Source organism: Silurus meridionalis, chromosome 24, assembly GCF_014805685.1.
Source record: "Silurus meridionalis isolate SWU-2019-XX chromosome 24, ASM1480568v1, whole genome shotgun sequence".
Taxonomy (NCBI): domain Eukaryota; kingdom Metazoa; phylum Chordata; class Actinopteri; order Siluriformes; family Siluridae; genus Silurus; species Silurus meridionalis.
In genome coordinates, this window is record NC_060907.1 from 2,535,560 (window position 1) to 2,557,219 (window position 21,660).

General features: G+C 40.9%; 1 protein-coding gene across 2 annotated transcripts; it reads right to left on the minus strand.

Annotated features, from left to right (window-relative positions):
* Nucleotides 1-101: 101 nt before the first annotated feature.
* epn3b (epsin 3b) lies at nucleotides 102-20,734 on the minus strand. Of its 2 annotated transcripts, XM_046837988.1 has the most exons (10): nucleotides 20,517-20,734; nucleotides 7,540-7,863; nucleotides 6,388-6,757; nucleotides 6,171-6,274; nucleotides 5,959-6,045; nucleotides 3,993-4,143; nucleotides 3,670-3,846; nucleotides 3,479-3,577; nucleotides 2,954-3,220; nucleotides 102-1,442 (listed from the first exon to the last, which is right to left on the minus strand). In XM_046837988.1, exons 2-10 carry the CDS (start codon nucleotides 7,765-7,767, stop codon nucleotides 1,165-1,167), a joined length of 1,761 nt encoding a protein of 586 aa, XP_046693944.1. In that variant the 5' UTR covers nucleotides 7,768-7,863; nucleotides 20,517-20,734; the 3' UTR covers nucleotides 102-1,164. The 2 variants fall into 2 exon arrangements, with proteins under 2 accessions (XP_046693944.1, XP_046693945.1); XM_046837989.1 differs by lacking the exon at nucleotides 5,959-6,045.
* Between the last annotated feature and the right edge of the window lie 926 nt (nucleotides 20,735-21,660).

Consider the following 21,660-nt stretch of genomic DNA (forward strand, 5'->3'; position numbering starts at 1 on the left):
CAATTACAACACATTGATATAATCCTGTGCTTTAAAGCTGGACAACTGTCAGAGTCGCCGTCCCTGGAAATGAGAATTCTAATAAACCACGTGTAACACCATTAAATGCAAATGACATTCATTTATTGTTGCTTACTGATATACTGTATATCACGTGTGTCTTGATTAAATATTAACCTGGATGTGTTTGCCTTACAGGATGCACTAAACTCATTCAGCAATAGCCAATAAAGCTTGCATTTATCAATAAATCAATATATTGTTCACTAGAAGAACAGCATAGGGTAGTTCAGCATTACAACATAGAACCCGACTTCATCTTAATTTTTCCTCTTTTTTTCCCCATCGGGTCCCTTTTACTTAAGATTCTCCCAGTGTAGACAGCTGATTTTATACAGTTATTAGGTTGTGCAGGTTTTGGTTAGCAGGGCTCCTGAGGTCCAAGTTGTGTGATAATGCCCCCCTCTACCCCCCCTCCCAACCTTTCACTTTTGATGCAGTGTGGGTAGGCCATTAAATCAGGCACATGGAAAAGCCAAGAATTACCATCAACGTTGGACCCTGAATAGGCGAATTTTGATAGACCAAAGGCAATAGTAAACAAGTGAGTTTGGTACAAGAGAAGAGTAGCTGAGTGTTTGTTTGTGTCGGTATTCCTGAAATATTGGCCATCGTCTGATCTATAGCCTGGTTCTGCACACTTTGTTTCGGAAAGCATCGTGTCCTTTTGATTGACAGGTCCGTTTGGTTGTGCAAGGAGCAGAGCCATGCTGGCTGACAGCTAAACTCCATCTCATAAGCAACACGTGACAGCTGAACTCCATCTCATAAGCAGCATGCTAGAGACCGTAGATGATGGAGTATCTGTTAGCACACCATTAAAAGAGTACCGGATATTAATCAGGTATTTCCCGTAACCTTAAAATGTTATTTGTGTAAATACCGAAATATGTATCCTTGAATTCAGTGGTAAATTGACTCTAATGGCTAATGTGAGATTGTGTTACATTCAGAGTGTCATTTTTTTATATGCTAAACCCAGATTTTAGTGTTAACATTAAATTCAGTTTCAGAGCTTATTCCAGCATATTTCACTTGAGCTCCAACTGAGTATTAGCTAACAGCCTTGATTCTGATGGTGAGCAAGTGACCTTTTTTTGGCCTTCAGAGAAAAGGGTTGTTGCTGTGGCTCTGGAGCTGGGGGGCTGTTTGGAGGCGGGGCATTGATGAGAGGGGCAACAAGGGCTGGGGAAGGTTAGGGGGTAGGTCTGGAGGCTGGGGTGCATTTTGGGATGAAGGCAGAGGAAGAGAGGCACTGTAGGGAAGAGCACCGGGCAAAGCATGGGCCGGCAATGGGGAGGTGGAGTTCGGACGCATCTGATTCAAAGTTAGTCTGCGCTGGTCACAGTGGAACGGGTTAGTGGGCGAGGGAGTGCTTAGACCTAAAGAAAAAGAAACAAGAAAAAGAAGAAAAGTGTAAATACTAAGTTCTACTATGTCTTTTTCGTTTTTGTTTCTTGAAATGTTTTATTGCACCCTGTGTATTCTGTATCTTATTCACTATTCCACTTCCAGTCACCAAATACAACCAGAAAACGATTCTGTCATAGTTTTATTCATATCCCCAATCCCATCTAAATCTACCAAACTTCCATACTATTCTCCCAGTCACACTCTCTACTATCTGCTCTATTCTAGTCCTCTCATATTTTAGCCTTATACACATGATCTCTTAATCCAGATCCACATACTGCAATATCATCTTTTCCCCATTGTCTTCATACCTGGTCCAGTCCCAATGCTTGTTTCATTCTCCAATCTATTGTCAGTTTCTGTCAGCATCTTCAATTCACTCACAAATATCATGTTAGCCCCCATTCAATTCCCAGTCCATTTATAATCCTTTATTCAAATCTCAGGATTGTATCTTCCAATCCTTCTCCAGTTTATATCAAGACAAGCTATCATTATCTTGTCAATCAGTCTATTTCTTGTCCCCTCCCATGTTCAATCTCTGAATAACACTGGTGGACAGTAATAATGTAAATTCGTTACTGTACTTAAGTAGATTTTTCACGAATTCTACATTTCAAAGTCAAATATTTGACTTTTTACTCAACTACATTTACTGAAATCAGCCGTTTCTTTTTATTTATGAGGATAAAAATGTAACTGGTGAAACACGCACTTGGTGTATCTACTGATCACCAACATACAGTTCAGCATCAGTTCAACATCAAGCAGAACATTTAGAAATAAATAAATTGATGGAAGAAACTTCTGACTTGAACTCGCCATAACACCCATGACCTCATTTGTGCGATTCTGAGTTGAAATTAAGGTTTTGGGCTCATGATAATTTGAATAGATATCATCAGTGTTTGACTCATATAATAATATCATTCTATTAATAGATCAGTGTGCTGAGAGCTACATTAGTCTTTTTACATAAACTGAGGTGATTAAGTAAAGAGTCATGTGACAAAAATTTTAATTGAAACATTATACCCATAATAAATCATAGTATTTTGGATGCTTAAGTACATTTGAAGGCAAATACTTTTGTACTTTTACTCATCTAAAAGTTTAAATGGACACTTTTACTATAAATAGAGTCATATTTTACAGAATATCTCTACTTTAACTCAACTACATGGTTTGTGTACTTAGTCCACCATTGCTGTATAATCCCCCTCCAATCCCAGTTCCTTTGTCAGTCCCATTTCTGGTGTTATGAACTAATCCAACATCAATCCTTGTTTCATCGTCCAATCCATTCTCAATCCCACTCTATCCCTCGAATCATCATCTAATTAAATTCAAATCCAAGACTTTCCCTTTAATCCTGTCTAACCCATTGTCTAGCTCTCGGATCAGGATATTTTGTATGCTGTATGTGACACAAGAATTTGGGTAGATTTGTCAAGTGTATTTGTGTGTTTTTGTGTCTAACCTGAGAGGAAGGGATTCTTGCTCTTGGTTGGTACATTGGCAGGGTTGGGTGTGTGTGTTTGAGACTGTTGTTTTGATGGAATGAGTGTGTCTAGGTTGATGAGTGATGCAGCAGTAGGACCCAAGAAAGCCTCAGGTGTGCAGCACTTTCTGGGAGTCACTGAATCCAGTGGGGGCCCAAGATGAGACTGGTCAAAGGTCACCGAACTTGCCTCGACTCTGCCGTTTACCTGCCCACCCACCACCAGGTCAGAAAATGGGTCTATATCTGAAATAAAGAGACAAATGTATTCTATCAGCCATTGTCTACAGAACAGATAGTTACACCTTGCTTTTAGAATATACAGTAATGCTGACCCAATTTCACAACTACTGGTCATAGTGAGAAAGACAGTATGTACATATTAACAGCCTTTAATATGGTGATAATAAGGGATTACCAATAGGAAAAACAGTGTCTAATCGACAAAAGCACATGTCAAACACAAAATAAATGCTGGACAGGTTGAGAGAAAAATAGAAATACCTGCTGGACTCTCACAACGAGGGCTAAACACACTGTTAGGTCGTCTGACTCCAGGTTCCTCTTCCTCATGAATGGTAAATGGGTCGACTCCTGCTGAGGCTTGTCACAAAACACACTAGGTGTCAAATCAACCATGTCTATATAGATTGTATGAAGGGTTTTCTGCGGTTTAGTTTATTCTGAGGCAGTACCTGGCCGAACAGGACTCCTCCAGGGTTTTTCTGAGGCTTTAGATGTGGTCTTAGTGGGCAGTCCTCCCCATGGGTCCAGAGGAGATTGGGTCTTAACCCACTGATGATCTGGGCTACTGGAAGAGGGGTGGGATTTCCAAGGACTTCCAACTACAGGTGTACTGGTATTAACCACAGCTGAGGACAGGAAATCCAAAGAACAGTATGTATTTCTCTTTTTCTGGTTCTTTTTACTCACATTTAATATTCACCTAAGAACAATAAACTGAAAAAATATTGCTTTTCAACCACATAAAAGTAAGATAATGGATTCTGCAACTTACAAACAGACTCCCAGGGATCAGAAGTTACAGGGCAGGAGGGCTGGGCATCCCAGAGATCATCACTGGTTGGTGCGTCGGATTGTTCAATTGGTCCAGATGGTCCAGATGGCCCAGATGGTCCAAATATATCGACTAGATGAATCATGGCTGACTGAAAGAACAAACAGATCATAAAGACAATCACATACCAATAGAGCTGTTAAAGAAAATTCTATTTGGTTGGGTTCACTGGCTGCCAGTTTCAGAGTCTAGAAATAGAATTGTGTTTTTATTCTCTTACTGGTTACATTCATTTTCCAAGGTCTCACCTTGCTGTGTTACCAACATTTACTTAAGTTAGATGATTATTTGGTAGCACAAGTGATCAATTTGAATGATACACAATGGATATCTCCAATGTTTGGTTTCAGAGGCATCCCTTATGTATTCAGCTGGTGTACAAGTATTGTTCTACTTCTTAACTTTTTAAACCAGACTAGTTTTAATCTATTTGATGGCATGTCTCTCATGAACCACAGACATAGGCTAGTTTATGAAGCTAACAATGAGCAAAGCAGATGGTAACAAAAAGTATAAGGGTAACATGGATGAGACAGAGTGAGTCAGTGATGTAAACATGGCTGAGATTAGATACATTCCTGATCACCTGATCATCATCATCATCTTTTCTCTGCTTGTATTCTATATGGGGGATGTTCAACCTGGAAACATTTATGAGACGACACAATTTGAAATCAGATTTTGTATTAATATATTAATATGATGTAAGGTTCAGTTACTAGCATGACACTAAAACAGGTAGTAATAAAGGCTACTTTTTACTGAAGTACATGTCAGAGCCCAAACTTCTTTACTTTAAGTTGAGTAAAAATGTGTAGTCAGAACTTCAACTTTCACCAGAGTCTTTTGAAACACCAGTATCTGCACTTCTATTTGAGTGAAGGATGTGTGTACTTTTGCCATTTTTGGTTAACTACAACCTTAAGTCCAAAAACACTGGGATACTGTGCAAAATGTACATGTACATTGTACAGAGATGCAGCTTTTTGAACTGAGCGCTAAAAACAAGCTAAATGGTCCCTCTCTTTTTTAGTCTAGAGGACGTGGTGTTGATGGTTTCCAGGAGAAATTAAAATTTCGATTTGTCTGACCACAGAACTATTTTCCACTTTGCCTCAGTATATTTTAAAAGAGCTTTGGCCCAGAAAGGATGGCGGCATTCTTTTGAATGATAGATAATTAACCTGCATTTGTAGATGACATGGCAAACTGTGTTTACAGACAATGATTACTGGAGGTGTTAATGAGCGCATGGCGTGAGTTACAGAAACCATTACAGAAATATGACTGTTTTAAATTCAGTGCCGCCTGAGGGTGCGAAGATCATGTGCATCAAATATTGATTTTTCTACACTGTTCCTTGTGCACAGAGATTTCTCCAGATTCTTTGACACTTTCTTTCTTTGGAGAAATTCAACTGTTTTGCAATTTGATGTTGACTGTTGTTCGACAATTTCACCAGATTGGTGAAGCTCTGCCCATCTTTAATTCTGAGTTTTTGCCTCTCAAAGATTTAACCTAACTAGTTGAAAAAAAATTTCTCCAACTGTTTAATTTTAATATCACCTACTTTTTCCAGACTTTTGTTGCCTCGTCCCAACTTTTCTGAGATGTGTTGTAGCCATTAAATTTAAAATTACCACCTTTTTTCCCTTAAAATGGTACATTTGCAACATTTGAGATTTTTTAATATGTGCTACTGTGAATAAAATGTGGTTTTATGTGATTTGCAAATCATTGCATTTTGTTTTTCTTTACATTTTACACAGTGTTTCAACTTTTTCTGGAACTGGGGTTTGTTGAATTCTGCAAGTGGCCACGAATGGTACATGCTTTTGGGAGCAAAAAGAAATTTGGATTTTCTCATGGTAGTAATGGATGGAGGAGTGGATTGTTGTTCTCCTACCTCCCCATGTCTAGAGTCACTGCCTCTCCTGCTCATATCTACAGCTTTCTCATCTTGGGTTTCATCATCCTGACCTTTGCGCTGCTCCTTCAGAAAAAGGAACCAAACTTGAATAATAAAGATGTGTACACAAACAGTACACATGCTACACTGATAAGACATGTTAGATGATGTAAACTTGAATGTTGGATAATGCAGTGTGTTTGTGTTACCTCTCGACTCATCGCAAGTGCCAGCTGTAGCTGCAGCTCTTCCTCTCCGCTGGTTTGAGGCCGTGAGTGCTCCAGATCAGAGGCTCTTGGAGACGAGGGGGATGCTGGTAGAGATTGACAGAGAAATGAAAGGTAATATCAGAGAGACATGAAATCTATAGTGACTTTAGAGAAAGGACTAAATTACGAGCTTAAGATTTCCACACAGACGACTCACAGGTAAAGGAGGATGGAGACCCTCTGGAGCGGCTGAACTCCTCTCCGTACAGTGCTGCCATGCTTGGCTGGCTGCTCCTCCTACTGGGGTATGAAGCAGGTGCTGTGCCTGAACCTCCTCCTCCTCCTGCGCTTGCTAACCGCTCTTTGGTCTTGAGCGCCAGTGCCCTCTCGTGACGGAGCCTGTCCTCATCCCTTAACAACGCTACCAGCTGCTTGGCCTTCTCTCGCACGTTCACGCCCTGATCGCGCCCGTCCCGGTCCACGAACTGAAAGTCACGAAGCGTCTGAATGGTGAAGGCGTTTTCACGGCATTGCTGCGCTACGCGCTCCGAACCGGTCTTAGCCAAGTAATCAAGCAGGGTCAGGGCCTAAATAAAAGAATGGGCCTTTGATGACAAGTGGCTAGCATGACCGCTTCGTTGTTCCAGAGCTAACATTTTCGATTGTGTTTTGTGTTTGTACTGGTATTAAGAGGTAGTATCAAAAAGTTCTAAGAAAAACAAGTCTGTGATTTCATCATAAACAACAAATTTAAACAAAGAGCGAATGTGTAATTCTGCATGAAACTGGGCAAATCTACCACAAAGACTTTTGACATGAAATATATTTGACATACGGAGATGCTGCAACGAGTCGTTCAAAGTGGTTTTGATTGGCATGCACACTTCAAAAGCGGAATAACATCACTGGATGATGTTGAGATCAGGAAGACCTTCAAAGACCTCAACCTCTGAAAATGTCAAAACCATTCGGCAACTTGTGCATGATGATTGGCGGAGAACAATCCACATGATCTAACTTTCACACCCACCCTACTCGCCAGATTTGCAGGCTTTGCCCTCTTTTCCCGAAGATGGAGATGCAGCTTAAAGGCCCCAGTTTTGACACCATTGTGGAGATCCGGCACGTGCTTGACACACGTCGAAAAGAAGACTTCCAGGACACATTCCAGAAGGGGGCAGGAACGCTGGGGGCACTGTATTGCTGTGCAAGGGACTATTTTAAACGTAATAGTGTGTAGAAAAATAAAGTACTTTCTGGTAAACAGAGCTAGTCTTAAAACTTTTTGATACCACCTTGTAATTATGCTAATAATTAGATACCTATAGACAAAGACATAGTAATAAGCATGTTATAAGCACATTATGACCTTGTAGACGTGCCTCCAGTTCTTGCCGTGATCGTTGAGGCGTTTCCACACCATGGCCATGACCTCGCTAAAAGCAGCAACACTGAATGTCAGCTCGGCGATCTCCGACATCAGAGAGCTGGATGGACCCCAGGGGTCATTAGAGGTCGCCTCACGCACTTTTACTTCGGCCTCTGAGTAGTTGTGGACGATGTTTTTTACCTGCCGCCGCAGGGCTGAGGTAGTCATAGCGCCAGCAGGGGTGTGCAGGGCTCGGTGGGTGTCAGGATAGGTGGTACTTTATGTAGTAGACAGGGATGATGATGTTCAGAATCAGGAGCGTGTCTGTAGGGAGAAAGATACAGACAGACACCGAGGTGTTGCTCTTTGAGTGTCTTGTTTTTTTTTTATTTTTATAATTCAACTTTTTTTATTGTTCAACAGTCCAAACTTCACATCAACACGGCATTCAATAATCCTCCTTACTATTACACATTCAGCCACTAGTCACTATCAGTGGAATACAATTGTAGTTAATTACAATTACAATTATAAGCACATGGAAATTAAACAGCTGTTGATCAGTCCCACTTATTCAAACCATTTTTATATGTTGCCAGAAATGATCCCACGTTTTCTTCATGCCTCCCTCACTATGCAATCTCCCCAACATGCTCTCGTACGAAGCAATTTCAATCATCCCATCAATTCAATTTTTCAAGTCTGGGGCTTTTGGGCATTTCCAATCCCGTAGAATCATCCTGGCGGCTGTAATACAACCAATCTTAACTAGAGTAAACACATTCTTTGTTATGTTGGGTACCACCGATTTATCTCCCAGAAGGCATAGTCGTGGTTCCACAGGTATGTTAGATCCCATCCACTCTTGCATTACGCCCAGAATTTTACACCAAAATGGGTGAACTAAGGAACATTCCCAAATCATATGCAAATAAGTACCCTCTTCTTCCTTACATTTCCAGCACAGATTATTTCCAGCTATACCCATTCTGTAAAGCCTTGATGGTGTATAATAATATCTATGTACTACCTTGTAATGAATGAACCTCCCTCTAGCCTCCCTTATGTTCTTACCCACATTAGATATGATGTACAGCCAATCGTCTTCATGGATATCTATCCCCAAGTCCTTTTGCCAAATAGTCCTCAGGTTCTTACAGTTATCTGCATTTACATTAAGCATTGATTTGTAACACATAGAGGCAGTCTGAACTACATGCGGCAACTGAAGATAGGTATAAACAGGGTTATCACTTGTATTAGATCTGCTTTCGATGCTCTGAAGCTGTAGATACTTCCAAAAATTTCCTTGACCCCCAATATTATATTTTCCCACCAATTCAGAGTATGACATGAAAACACCATTTTCATATAAATCACCAATCACAGTTACCCCTTTAAGATGCCATTGTTTCCAAAACACACTTGCTTTACCTATGCAAATTTCAGGATTCCTCCATAGTGATGCATACGACTGACTATAATGTGATGTCCTGCACAGTTTATGAATTTTGTTCCAAACATATCTTGAGTGCATTGTCACTGGATTTGAGTCCCATTTAGTTCCAGGGCATTGTGAGAGAATGTTAATGGGATGAAATGGTGAGGCCAGTTTCTGTTCTATCTTGATCCAGTCCAACTCAGAATCTGTCTTGTCCCAATGCTTAGCCAGCTTGGCCATTTCAAAAGAAAGGTTATACAGTCTCACATCAGGTAATGCAAGACCCCCCTTGTCCCTTGGGGAAGTCAATTTACTTATTCTAATCCTCGGTCTTTTTCCATCCCATAAAAAGTCCTTGATAATTTTGTCATATCTTTTGAAAATAGGGTCTGGAATGTTAACAGGTATCATCATGGATATATAATTGAACTGTGGAGCAATAACCATCTTGACAACATTGACTTTACCCCACAAAGAGAGTTTCAGATGTTCCCACTTGTCCACACTGTGCTTTATCTTTGACAGCAGCGGCTCATAATTCAACATCATTATATCCTCCAAGTTCTGTGTTAGTTTAACCCCAAGGTATGTCATACCTTTAGGAACCCATTTAAAACCGAATTGGGTCACTGTATGGGAGTGACATGTTCTAGATATTGGCATAGCCTCAGACTTTACCCAATTTATTTTGTATCCCGACACTCTTGAATATAATTGTATAACACTCATTAATGGAGGTAGACATTTGAGAGGATCACGAGATAACAACATAATATCATCCGCATATAACATTAACTTGTGCTCCGTCCCCTCCCCTCCCCCCCTTACTCCCATAATGTTTGGGTCTGCCCTGATCATAATGGCCAGAGGTTCCAAAACCATTGTGAATAATAACGGGAACAGTGGACATCCCTGACGAGTACCTCTTGAGATTGTAAAAAATGAGGAAGTCACGCCATTTGTCATCACTGCTGCTCTAGGATTCTTATATAATAAACCAATCCAGGACCTATATATATGGCCAAACCCAAAATTCGACAAGGCTGCAGCCAAAAAGCCCCATTCCACCCTGTCGAAAGCCTTTTCCGCATCCAAGGATATAGCCGCGATCGGGGTGTTTTCTGAAGAATTTAACCACATTAAATGAATTAGCCTTCTCACATTATTGGCTGACGACCTTCCTTTAATGAAGCCCACCTGGTCCTTATAGATTATACTTGGAAGAACCTTCTCTAACCGTGACGCCAAAATTCTCGCCAACACCTTACAGTCCACATTGATAAGACTTACTGGTCTAAAATTAGCCGGATCCGTTAAATCCCTATCTTTCTTAGGTATCAGTGTTATCAATGCCTCCCTGAAAGTACCAGGCAATTCTCCAGTCTCAAACGCCTCTATATAGACCTCTTTTAGGATTAGAGCCACTATATCAACATATTTCCTATAATATTCAGCTGGAAACCCGTCCGCCCCTGGTGACTTACCAGAGTTCATAGAGGTGATTGCAGCTTTGACCTCCTCTTTAGTAATAGGAAGGTCTAGAGACTCAGATTGCAATGCATCTAACTTAGGTAATTTTATATTAGAAAAGAACTGTTCCAGTTCTTCTCCATCCAGACCACCTGAAGATGTATATAAATGTTCATAAAAATTACGAAAGACCCCATTTATTTTTTTCGTCAATGATACCATAGTATCTCCTCTCCTAATTGCCGGGATAACATTAGCAGCGTTTTGCTGTTTCAATTGTCTGGACAGGAGCTTGCCTGCTTTTTCCCCGCCTTCATAAAACCTGGTCCGCAGCCTAAATAGTGCATATTCAGCTTTTCTATTATATACATCGTGTAACTGAAATTTATATTTACAAATATCCTGATATAAATCATTAGAGTAGTGTCTAGCCAGCTCTTTCTCCAATGTACAAATTGTTGCTTCCAAGTTATTAACCAAGTCTCTTTCCTCCTTCTTTTTTCTAGCTGCCCGTGCAATCAGTGTCCCTCTAATGTATGCCTTTGAGGCCTCCCATACAGATGCCAACCTATCAGTGCTTCCCACATTCAATTCAAAAAAGGAGGTCAGATCGTCAGCCAACAATTTGCTAAACTCCTCGTCTTGCAATAATGCAGTATTCAATCGCCATCTTCCCCTTCTGCCGGCTTCAGTATTCAGAGCTATATCCAATTCCACAGCCGCATGGTCTGACAGTACTAATGCTCCAATCTTACAATTTACAACCTGATCAGTGATAGAATTTGAAAGTAAGAAGAAATCTATCCTAGAGTGGGATTTATGGCAATGAGAATAGAAAGTATATTCTCTTTCTTTTGGATTGACCAGACGCCAAATATCAATCAACCCAAAATCCTCCGTTAGCATATGAAGGGCAGCCCTATCCCTTGGCATAGAAGATCCCTGATATTTACTCTTATCCAAAACCCCATCCATAACCTGATTAAAGTCCCCAGCCAAAATTATTTGCCCCCCTCTTTCACCAAGAATTTTGTTTACTTCATGAACAAAACCCGGATCCGCCTTATTGGGGGCATATATATTGCATAAAATCACTTTTACTCCATTAATGAGGGTTTCTATACAAATAATCCTCCCCATATCGTCTTTAGTTTCTGTTAACATTACGAAATTCAGCCTCTTATGTATTAGGATCATTACCCCATTTTGTTTGCTTGAAAATGATGAATGAAATACATGCCCCACCCAGTCCGCTTGAATTTGAGCGCTTCGTTATCCGTTAAATGACTCTCTTGCACAAAAGCAACATCTACATGTTTATGTTTGAGATACGACAGAACCTTTTTTCTTTTAATTGGATTTCCACAACCGTTAATATTCCATGTTATAAACCTGATGTGACACCTATACAGGATATAAATTAATCGCACGTTCCGGTGCGTGTAACCAGATATGTTGGATGACTGCCCCCTGTCGGGGAATGGTATATTAAACCGTGATGTACATCTACTCAAACTTAACAAACGACAGTTGAACATTTCAAACACCAAAACTTCCTTCAGCAAAACGCTTTTTCTCCCCAGAAAGTAACAAATTATCAAACCCCCTACCCAAAGCTTAACAACAAACAAAATAAAAAAAAGAGACAACAAAAAATGAACGGCCATACCAAACAACGAGGACCGTCCTATCCAAACAACTCGAGATTGCGGTCCGTGAGGTGCCGACTCAGCTATCCAGCCCTGCCTTGGCTGTCAAATATGTTCCGAGACAGCACCGCTATCCGGCTCACCCGCCCACCCACCGTACCTGCCTAATATGCTCCACTTTGGTGATCTTGTAAAGAGTATATGGTCCCATCATTCTGTCGCACCGCAATGTTCTTTAATAAACCGCTCTGCATCCACACTCGATGTAAATACCTTACTCCTCCCTTGCCATGTAAAACGAAGAGAGGCTGGATATGCCAGTGTATATTTCACGTTGAATTTTCTCAGCATCCTCCGCGAAGCGGTGAATTCCCTCCGTTTTCTGGCTAATTCTCTGGACATGTCGGGAAAGAGGAAAATCCGACATCCCTCCCATTCGGTCATTCCCTTCTCTCTGGCCGCTTGTAATACTTTCTCCCTGGCTGACGAGCGTAGAAACTTGATCAAGACTATTCTCGGCGGCTGATCTGCGCTGGGCCTGGAGGCGGGAGCGCGATGTGCCCTCTCAATTTCGAACTCTCCATCCGGATCGATACCCAGTCCTTCCGATAAGATTTTATACACGCACTTGACCATTCCACCTGCCTCCAGCCCTTCTTTCAGACCGATCATCCTCACGTTGTTGCGGCGGCTTCTGTTTTCTAGATCCTCAATTCGGTTCCACATAACTTCCACACGTTTATCATGCCGCTCGCCGTCTCCGACGAGCTTCGAGGTGACGTCTTCCATATTAGAGATGCGGCCCTCCGCTTCGTCCAGCCTTTCTCGGATCGCATGCACCGAGTTTTTAAGATCAGTAACAGCCTCTTTGATTGAGGACACATCCGTCGCTACTCCTTGCAGAGTAGAGCTCATTTTGCTTATTTCGGATAATAAGTTTTCCATATTTAAACCTTGTTCAATCGGCTGGGGTGATAACTCGTGTGCCGGCGAAGTCCGCCTGGTTGTCATGCGGCTCGTCGTCGCTCCCTTGAATTTTTAGATGTGGACGTCGACATTCGCGGTCCAGACCACTTTTTCTTTATTCACAAGTGTTTAGTCACAAGGGACACTAACTCTGAGAGATACACGCGGAGTAAATATACTCGAATAAATTGAAAATATGGGTGGGCCTAGGGAGCTACACAACTATGCTGCCATCTTCCTCAGCGGTCCCACATGACTCCTCTTTGAGTGTCTTGTAATAATTGAGGTCATGTCTGATTAATATTACATGAACGCATTTTTCCCCTCCTTTTTTCCAGCACTATAAGATCAATTTTCTATTATGAGACTGATGTATAATTGAACAATCTGCTACACTGGCTACTTCCTCTAGAACACCACCAGGACAGGAAGTGTGGCAGGATGTAGATCATCAAGAAATATGCAATGAAACCTCAGTAATGATTCATGTAAAATTTGAAGTGAGTGGGGTTTCATACTAATGAATATGCGAGGAAGGTTGGAGGCAGTGACCCTGCATGCGTCATATTTGTATTTGAATAAAAATCAGGAAAATGAACTTGTTAAAAAAAATAGCTCCACCCTTAACCCTGCACCAAACCCCACCCCTAACTCCGCCCCAAATCCCAACATCCCAACCTTCATAACTTTTCTGTGTAAAATATTACAGTACAGAATGTTTAACCCAATAAGATCATTTTAAACAGTAGCTATTCCAAGTGTTGTGGGGACTCTTGATATCACCCGAATGAGGATGAGGTTCACCTTTTGAGTCTGGTTCCTCTCAAGGTTTCTTCCTCATAACATCTAAGGGAGTTTTTCAATGCCACAGTAACCACGGCTGCTCATCAGGGATAAATACACATAACTGTTAAATTCTGTAAAGCTGCTTTGAGAAAATGTCCCTTGTGAAAAGCACAATAGAAATAAACTTGGCTTGTGCTGTGTGTGTGTGTGTGTGTGTGTGTGTGTGTGTGTGTGTGTGTGTGTATGAAACCTACAATGGTCTAACATCAGTATGCAACAAAGTGTAGTTTTAGTCACTGCAGCATGGATGGGCACACACACACACACACACACACACACACACACACACACACAGTTACCGTTTTACATCGTGATCTGTTGCTATGGCGACAATGGCCCACAGGGAGTGGGCTGAAAATTGAGGAGGCAGGGTTGCCCCATATCTTACTGAAGCCCACACACACACACACACACACACACACACACACACACACGCACACATATTCCGTTATTGTGGGGACTGAATTTTCTCTCAATAGGTGTATCATGACAATGTTGCTTTTTTTGGTTTTAAATATTCAGAAAAAAATCTCTCTCTCCCTCACACACACACACACACACACACACACACACACTATTGTGTTTCTGGTGACTCAAATTGTCTCAGGATTGCTGTAATGACACAGAAAGATGATTTCATTTAGTATTAGTGAGAGGTTGTGGTAAATATCTGAAATAAACACACACACACACACACACACACACACACACACACACACACACACAAACAAACAGAAGAATCTCATTTTCATAAATCATCCAAGTAACTAGCAGCCCAGAAGGGTGATGGGATGAAGGATGAAGCAGCTGGAAATCATCATCTTGTCTCTCTGAAGGCTGTGGAACAGAGGGGCTTCCAAGGAGTCTCTTTCCTCTGCCCACCATCCCAGTGCTCATCCTTTCATAGTCCACCTCTATGCACCTCTCTTTTATAGTTATGTATATATATATTTATTTATATATTATTTCTTTATCTTTTCTATCACTAATAATAGCTCTTTTAAAAACAACTTAAGCTGAATTTGAACATTTTTATATATATATATTTTATTTTTTATTTATTTATTTTTTTTCTCAGCCTTTAAGTCAGGGTTCAATTCCGCTAACATTCGGGGGAAAAAAATTAAAACAAAAATTGCTTGTTTTTTATTAACGCAGTTTATTATTATTAACATTTGAGAACATCAACAGTTTACATTTCTAAAACACTTTCAAATAAAAATGCCTGCTTGGTTGAATTATTTATAAAATGATATTTTATGAAAGTGAAATATATGAAAATACAATAGAATAATTAAACAATAAAACAATAGAATTATTTTTTAATAACCGATTAAATTGGCACAAAATAAATTGATGAAATCAAATTAAATAAATTGAAAATTAAAATGTCATATTTTACATTTGTTAGACCCCATTTGGTAAAACCGTGTGTGTGTGTGTGTGTGTGTGTGTGTGTGTGTGTGTGTGTGTGTGTGTGTGTTTTACATTTAATATTTAAATTTCAAAATATATGCTCTACTTCACTGTTCTATTTATTTCAGCATATTTTAACAAATGTCTTGATTCCTCCCATCCTTCATTCATCCACTCCCTCGATATGTGAAAGCAAACGCTAAAGAATTAGATGTCATGAGACGTAAAACCTGAAGGGGTCGTGATTTCGCCTCATGCGCAAAACAACGTGATACAAATCGTATTTCTGGTACGGAGTGAGTATCCAGAGACACTGCTAGTGACAATAACTCCAAGTTATTGCGCTTAAAGTATGAGGCGGAGACTAAACAAACTTTCGGTCCGCCAGTTTCAGTGGGAACTTAAAATTTCTGTTTGAATACGACTACTGTTACACCCCGATTAATGATTTTAAATAGTATTAATATATATATATATATATATATATATATATATATATATATATATATATATATATATATATATATATATATATATATATTATTATGCATGAATTATTCTTCACTCTCACTCTCAATTTTCTAGAAGCAGGTGATACTTTGATACTTTTAAAATGATGCTGATAATGAATTCAGTATATTTATACAATTTATTAATTACAGTGCAAGTCAAAAATAAGATATTAGTGCTTGAGAATAAGGTGAACAATCTTATAATATATGATTAATTTATAATGATAATAATAATAATAAATAATAATAATAATAAGCAGGCAACAATACACTAAAAGTGGTTCTGTATAAAGCAGTGTATTGATGGTGTTGAGGAGGACGAGGAGCTCAAGAACACACGAGTCATCACAAATTTACACACTATCACCTTTCTGCTGAGCAATGGCATGCTCTCTCTCTCTCTCTCTCTCTCTCTCTCTCACAAACACTTGCTCTCTCACTCTCTTGATCTATCCCTCTATCATGCCCTCTCACTCTATCTCTCTCTATCCCTTTCTTTCTTGCTCTATCTTTATTATTCTTTCTATCACTCTTTTACTATTTTTTACTCTTTCTCTCACTCTTTTTGCCTCCATTGCTTTCTCCCCATCTCTCTCTCTCTCTCTCTCTCTCTCTCTCTCTCTCTCTCACTTTTACTTTCTCTCCTTTTGTTTCTCATGCTCTCTCATTCTAATACTATCTCTCCCTCTTTCTCTTTCCATCTCTCTTTTTCAGGTGCATAATGATGGCGTATTTACTTGCACATTGCAGGAATTGAAAAAGAAAAACAAATTACATCATGAAAGCAGATTATAAACTACAAAACAAAACAAAATGAGTGTGTCTGTGTGTGTGTGTGTGTGTGTGTGTGTGTGTGTGTGTGTGTGTGTGAATAGTTCTCCTATCACTAACCTTGTGTATTTTACAAATTGAATAAAATCATGAATTTATGTGAGATTAATAAAACTGTAAAAAGTAAAATATCTTTCAGCACGACTTTACACGATTACATTACATTTCAGCTCCACCCACACCCTCATCCCAAAATAAGTTCTATTCATCAACCCTCACTTTGATCCCACCCCACAGTAACCATGCCCTAAACACCTTCCTCTAAACCCCACCCTTCACATTAACACCACACCCACCTGACCTTAATCTGAATAGTAATGTTTTTATTTGAGCTCCACCCTCATTTGAACTTCACCCCCATTATAAGCTTCACCTCACATAATCCTTAACTTCATGTTTTGGTTTTAGCTCCGCCCCCCCATTGTATTCTTACCCGAATCTCACTTATATAATGCTTTAACCTGTGCTGATCTTTACCCAGACAGCACAACACAGCAAACAGCTGTCAGCCCTCTTTTACATACATGAGCTCAACAAAGGCCTACGATTGGCTATTGCTGCTGTGATTGACAGGAAATAAAGTATGCCCCTCCCACTTTTTGTACTCCTGGTCAAGCTTGTCATTGGGATTCGAACTCATGACCTCTCTCTAAAAAAATCAAACACCTCCACATCTTACCTTTAACTCCACCTCATCTTGATCTTAACTCTATCAGTTAAGCCCCGCCTTTAATCCCGCCCTTAATCGTAATCAAGTCTTTAGAAACCCTGCCTTTACCTTAACATTTTAATTAACCCCACCGCTAATTTTAGCCCCGCCCCTTTGTCCTCACTCTGAAATGGCTTATGATTATTAGTTAATACTTACTTACAATGAACCTTCTGTATACACACACACACACACACACACACACACACACACACACACCTCGACTATTTGAGTGGACCGCCAATATGGATCTATTTTGAGACGAAGGACACACACACACACACACACACACACACACACACACACACACACACACACACACACACACCTATGAAAACGGAAATACCTTCAAGGGCATTGATGATTAAAAAAACAGAAGCGTCGATGTCCATCACACACACACACACACACACACACACACACACACACACACACACACACACACACACAGAGATTAAGTCATATCTGAAGTGCTGACTGCTCACTTCTTCTCTTTTATCACAGCAGGAAAGGAAAGGAGAGAGAAAACCCTCAATACCTTCACCCCAATTTAACAGAATATACAACAAGTTTAATGGAATAAATCCAGCATGAAGTATGATCACATTTCATCCACATCTCCTGACCAGTGCATGTTCCCTGGATGTGCAGCCCTGTGTTCGACATTACAGATAAACAAGTCCATCAGTAAAATATTAAAAAATGTCATCATGCTGTTAGCATGAATAGCTAGTTACCTACGTATTGTCATTCTGCTAATCATATGCTAAAAATGACCCACTTCGTTACTCTCACTCTAGTGCTTGGATGAGGCATTAATTCATATCCAATACTCTATTCACACCTGACATTTACATGCAACTTTGGGGTAATGGTGAGATAAACGATTAGCCGTTCACACCTAGCATCATGGTTTCCAAAATTGAGTGGTCGCTGAATGAAACTTGGATGAAAAGTTGAGATGACCGAAGCTACAAAAAGTGAATGCTTTTATCTCTGCCGTTATAGCGGCGTGTGTATCCATTAGCCCGGCGGCAGAGAGCGAAACCTCTCGGCCTGACGTCCAAACAGTCGCGTGATGATTACGTATTTTTACGTTAGGACAATGATGAAGTCTATCGGTCAGACAAGGAGATGCTTTCGTGTTTATCCTACATACACCAAACCCAAGAACATCCACAAACCCACATCTAATATCTTATAGCACATCCATGATATAGAACTTGGAGCCTAACACAAGACCTCTGAAGGTCTGCTGTGGGATCTGGTACCAAGACACTAGCAGCCGGTGTTTTGTGAGGTGGGGCCTCCATGGATAGGACTTGGGGAGGTGGTAGCTTAGTGGTTAAGGCATTGGACTTTGGTCATTCTGAAGGTCGTGAATTTTACACTTGTTTGAGATAAACTTTTGTTTGCATGGCGCATACACATTCGATCAGACTGAGAACTGGGGAATTTGAGGATCAACCCCTTGAACTCTTTGTTCCTGTTTCTCAAACGGTTCGAGAACGGTGTTTTGAGTGTAGATGCACAGGAAATGTATCATGCTGAAAGAGAACACTACTGTTAGTACCATGAAGGAGGTAACTTGGTCAGCTTGCCCATTTTTCCTTCGTCACACATCAATTTAAACAATCTGCCAATTAATATATATACCATACATTGTCAAGTGCAATTGTAATATCAATATAATTTACATTTACAGCATTTAGCAGACGCCCTTATCCAGAGGGTTAAGGGCCTTGCTCAAGGGCCCAACAGTAGCAGCTTGCTGGTGCTGGGATTTGAACCCATAACATTCTAATCAGAAGTCCAACATTTTATCCACTGATTAATATTATGGCTGATCGGTGTATGTGATGAGGTCACATGTCTACCAGATTACCTCAGAATATGGTTCCAAGTTGCCAGATCACAACCAGTCTTCATGACATGTTTGACCCTTTTCCTCCTGTTTGTTCCGATCTTTCAGAATGCATATTAATTCTAGGCACCAAAGTCAAGGACTCTGCATTACAAACTCATACACACCTGTACACTGCTGGTCCACAGTCCGAAGAAAAGCAGTATCGTCTTCTTCCATAAGCAGCTTTATCGACTGTTAAGTGATGCTGATCTGGCAAACCCCTGATAGTGATTTAGACTACATATTGAGCTGAGCACTAGAGGGTTAAACACTTACTGACAAACACCAATCTGTCGGTAAATAAATGTCTAATGGATTTTATTCTAACAGTGGACAGCGGGTTGATTGACCTGGTCTCGGAATGAACCGGAACTAGCTATTTTTATACTAAATATTTATCTGTTGTGTAATTAGTATATGTTTTACTAAAATAATCTTGGGGACCCCCTGTCTATTTTTTACTTGTCATGGGGAGTCCCTAATGCCTTATGGGGGGTCCCGGATCCCCCAGCCACCCTCAATTCGAGCAGTGCTTTTGAGCCATGAGCAAAGCCCTTAACCCTCTGCGCCGTAGGGGCTCAGTTTTATGGCTGAACCTGCGCTCAGACCCCCGCTGGGATAAGGGAGAGAATTTCACTGTGCTGTAAGCAAAAGCACCTTTACCTTTATTTGAATTCCCAGAATGATACCCATGTAATAATCAATAATTCATTTTGGCAGAATTGGCAACCCGGCTGGTCATGATGAGTTATAGAGCAAGGAAACTGCTGAGGTGACTGAATGTGTAACGTTCACACACAGTTACCAGGCCCACTGAAGCCATATGGACAAAACACACACACACATACACATTCACACATGCACACATAACAGCCACCCACCCACACACACACTGTCACATTATGTGAGTCAGAGTCGCTGTCCTAGGTAGAACTTCCAGAGCTCTCGTGAGATTACCGCACGCGTGGCTGCAGATCTCCGATTAGCATAAACGCCTCCGACCACTCATAGGGCCTTCATTAGAGCAACACCTCCATCACACACACACACACAAACACACACACACACTCTCTTCCCCAGTGATGCACTGAATCCACGCGGTACTCTATTCTATTAAAATACATGCTGGAAATCTCTGCAGAAAATGCACCAGCACCATTACAGCACATCTCCTCTCTCTCTCTCTCTCTCTCTCTCTCTCGCTCTCTCAGTCTCACTCTTCCTTTCTTACCTCCGGCATCCCTTCTCTCTCCTCAGGATGGAGCGGCGACGCCAGGGAACCTAGAAGGAGCGAGAGAACGAGCATGCGATGCTCTGATCCATAACACGAGGCGCTCCAGCAAAGGAAATGAAAACAAGAAAAGGAAAAAAAAACAACTCGTCACTCCTTCCTCGAGTGCAGCATTTTGCTCGGAAGAGCCGAGAGAACCCGGTGCGACGCACCCTCACGCTCGGTTACGCAGCATGTAGGGGAGAAAGAGACGAGGAGTGAAGGAGAGAGAGAGAGAGAGAGAGAGAGAGAGAGAGAGAGAGAGAGAGAGATGTGCTATGTTTAACCCCTTTGTCTCCAGTACAGCCAATCAACAACTGAAGGAATCACATCACTGGTGCTGAAGGACAGCGTTTTTACGATAGGATGGAAAAGAAAATCAATTGTCATGCTTTGTTTCAGCACTGGTGAATTTACTATATACTGTAATCAGCGGAACAGAGAACTGCCTTCTAAATCTTAATCCCTCGACAAAAGAGCGCTGAGGGTCCGCTATCCGGGTCCGTCAATACAAATGTTCCACTATGACACCCTTAACCACAGCGACTTACTATTAGTTATTTCATTTATACAACTGAGCAGTTGAGGGCCTTGCTCCGGGGCCCAGCACAAACTAACGCCCTTCTGCTGAGAGGTCCAGTGTCTTAAATATTCAGCTCCCACTACATACACTGATCAGCCATAACATTATGACCAACTGCCCAATATTTTATTGGTCCCTCTTTTGCTGCCAAAACAGTCGTCACCTGTCGAGCATCAACATCATGAACTTGTCACAGTTTGAGCTACAGGAGCTCGTCTGATGGATCGGAACCACATGGACACTGTCGCCGGTTCACCACTGTTCCTTCCTTGAAGCACTTTTGATTCTGACCACTGCAGACCAGGAACATCCCACAGGAGCTGCAGTTTTGGAGATGCTCTGACCCAGACGTCTAGACATCACAGTCTGTCAAACTCACTCAAATCCTTATTTTTTTCTGCTTCTGACATTAACTTTGATATGTGAGGATAAGGTAGGAATATGGGAGACGGAGAAAAGATTTGACACAGGGATAGAGAGAAATATTTTGGGGATGGTGCAGGACAGGTAAAGGAACAAGGC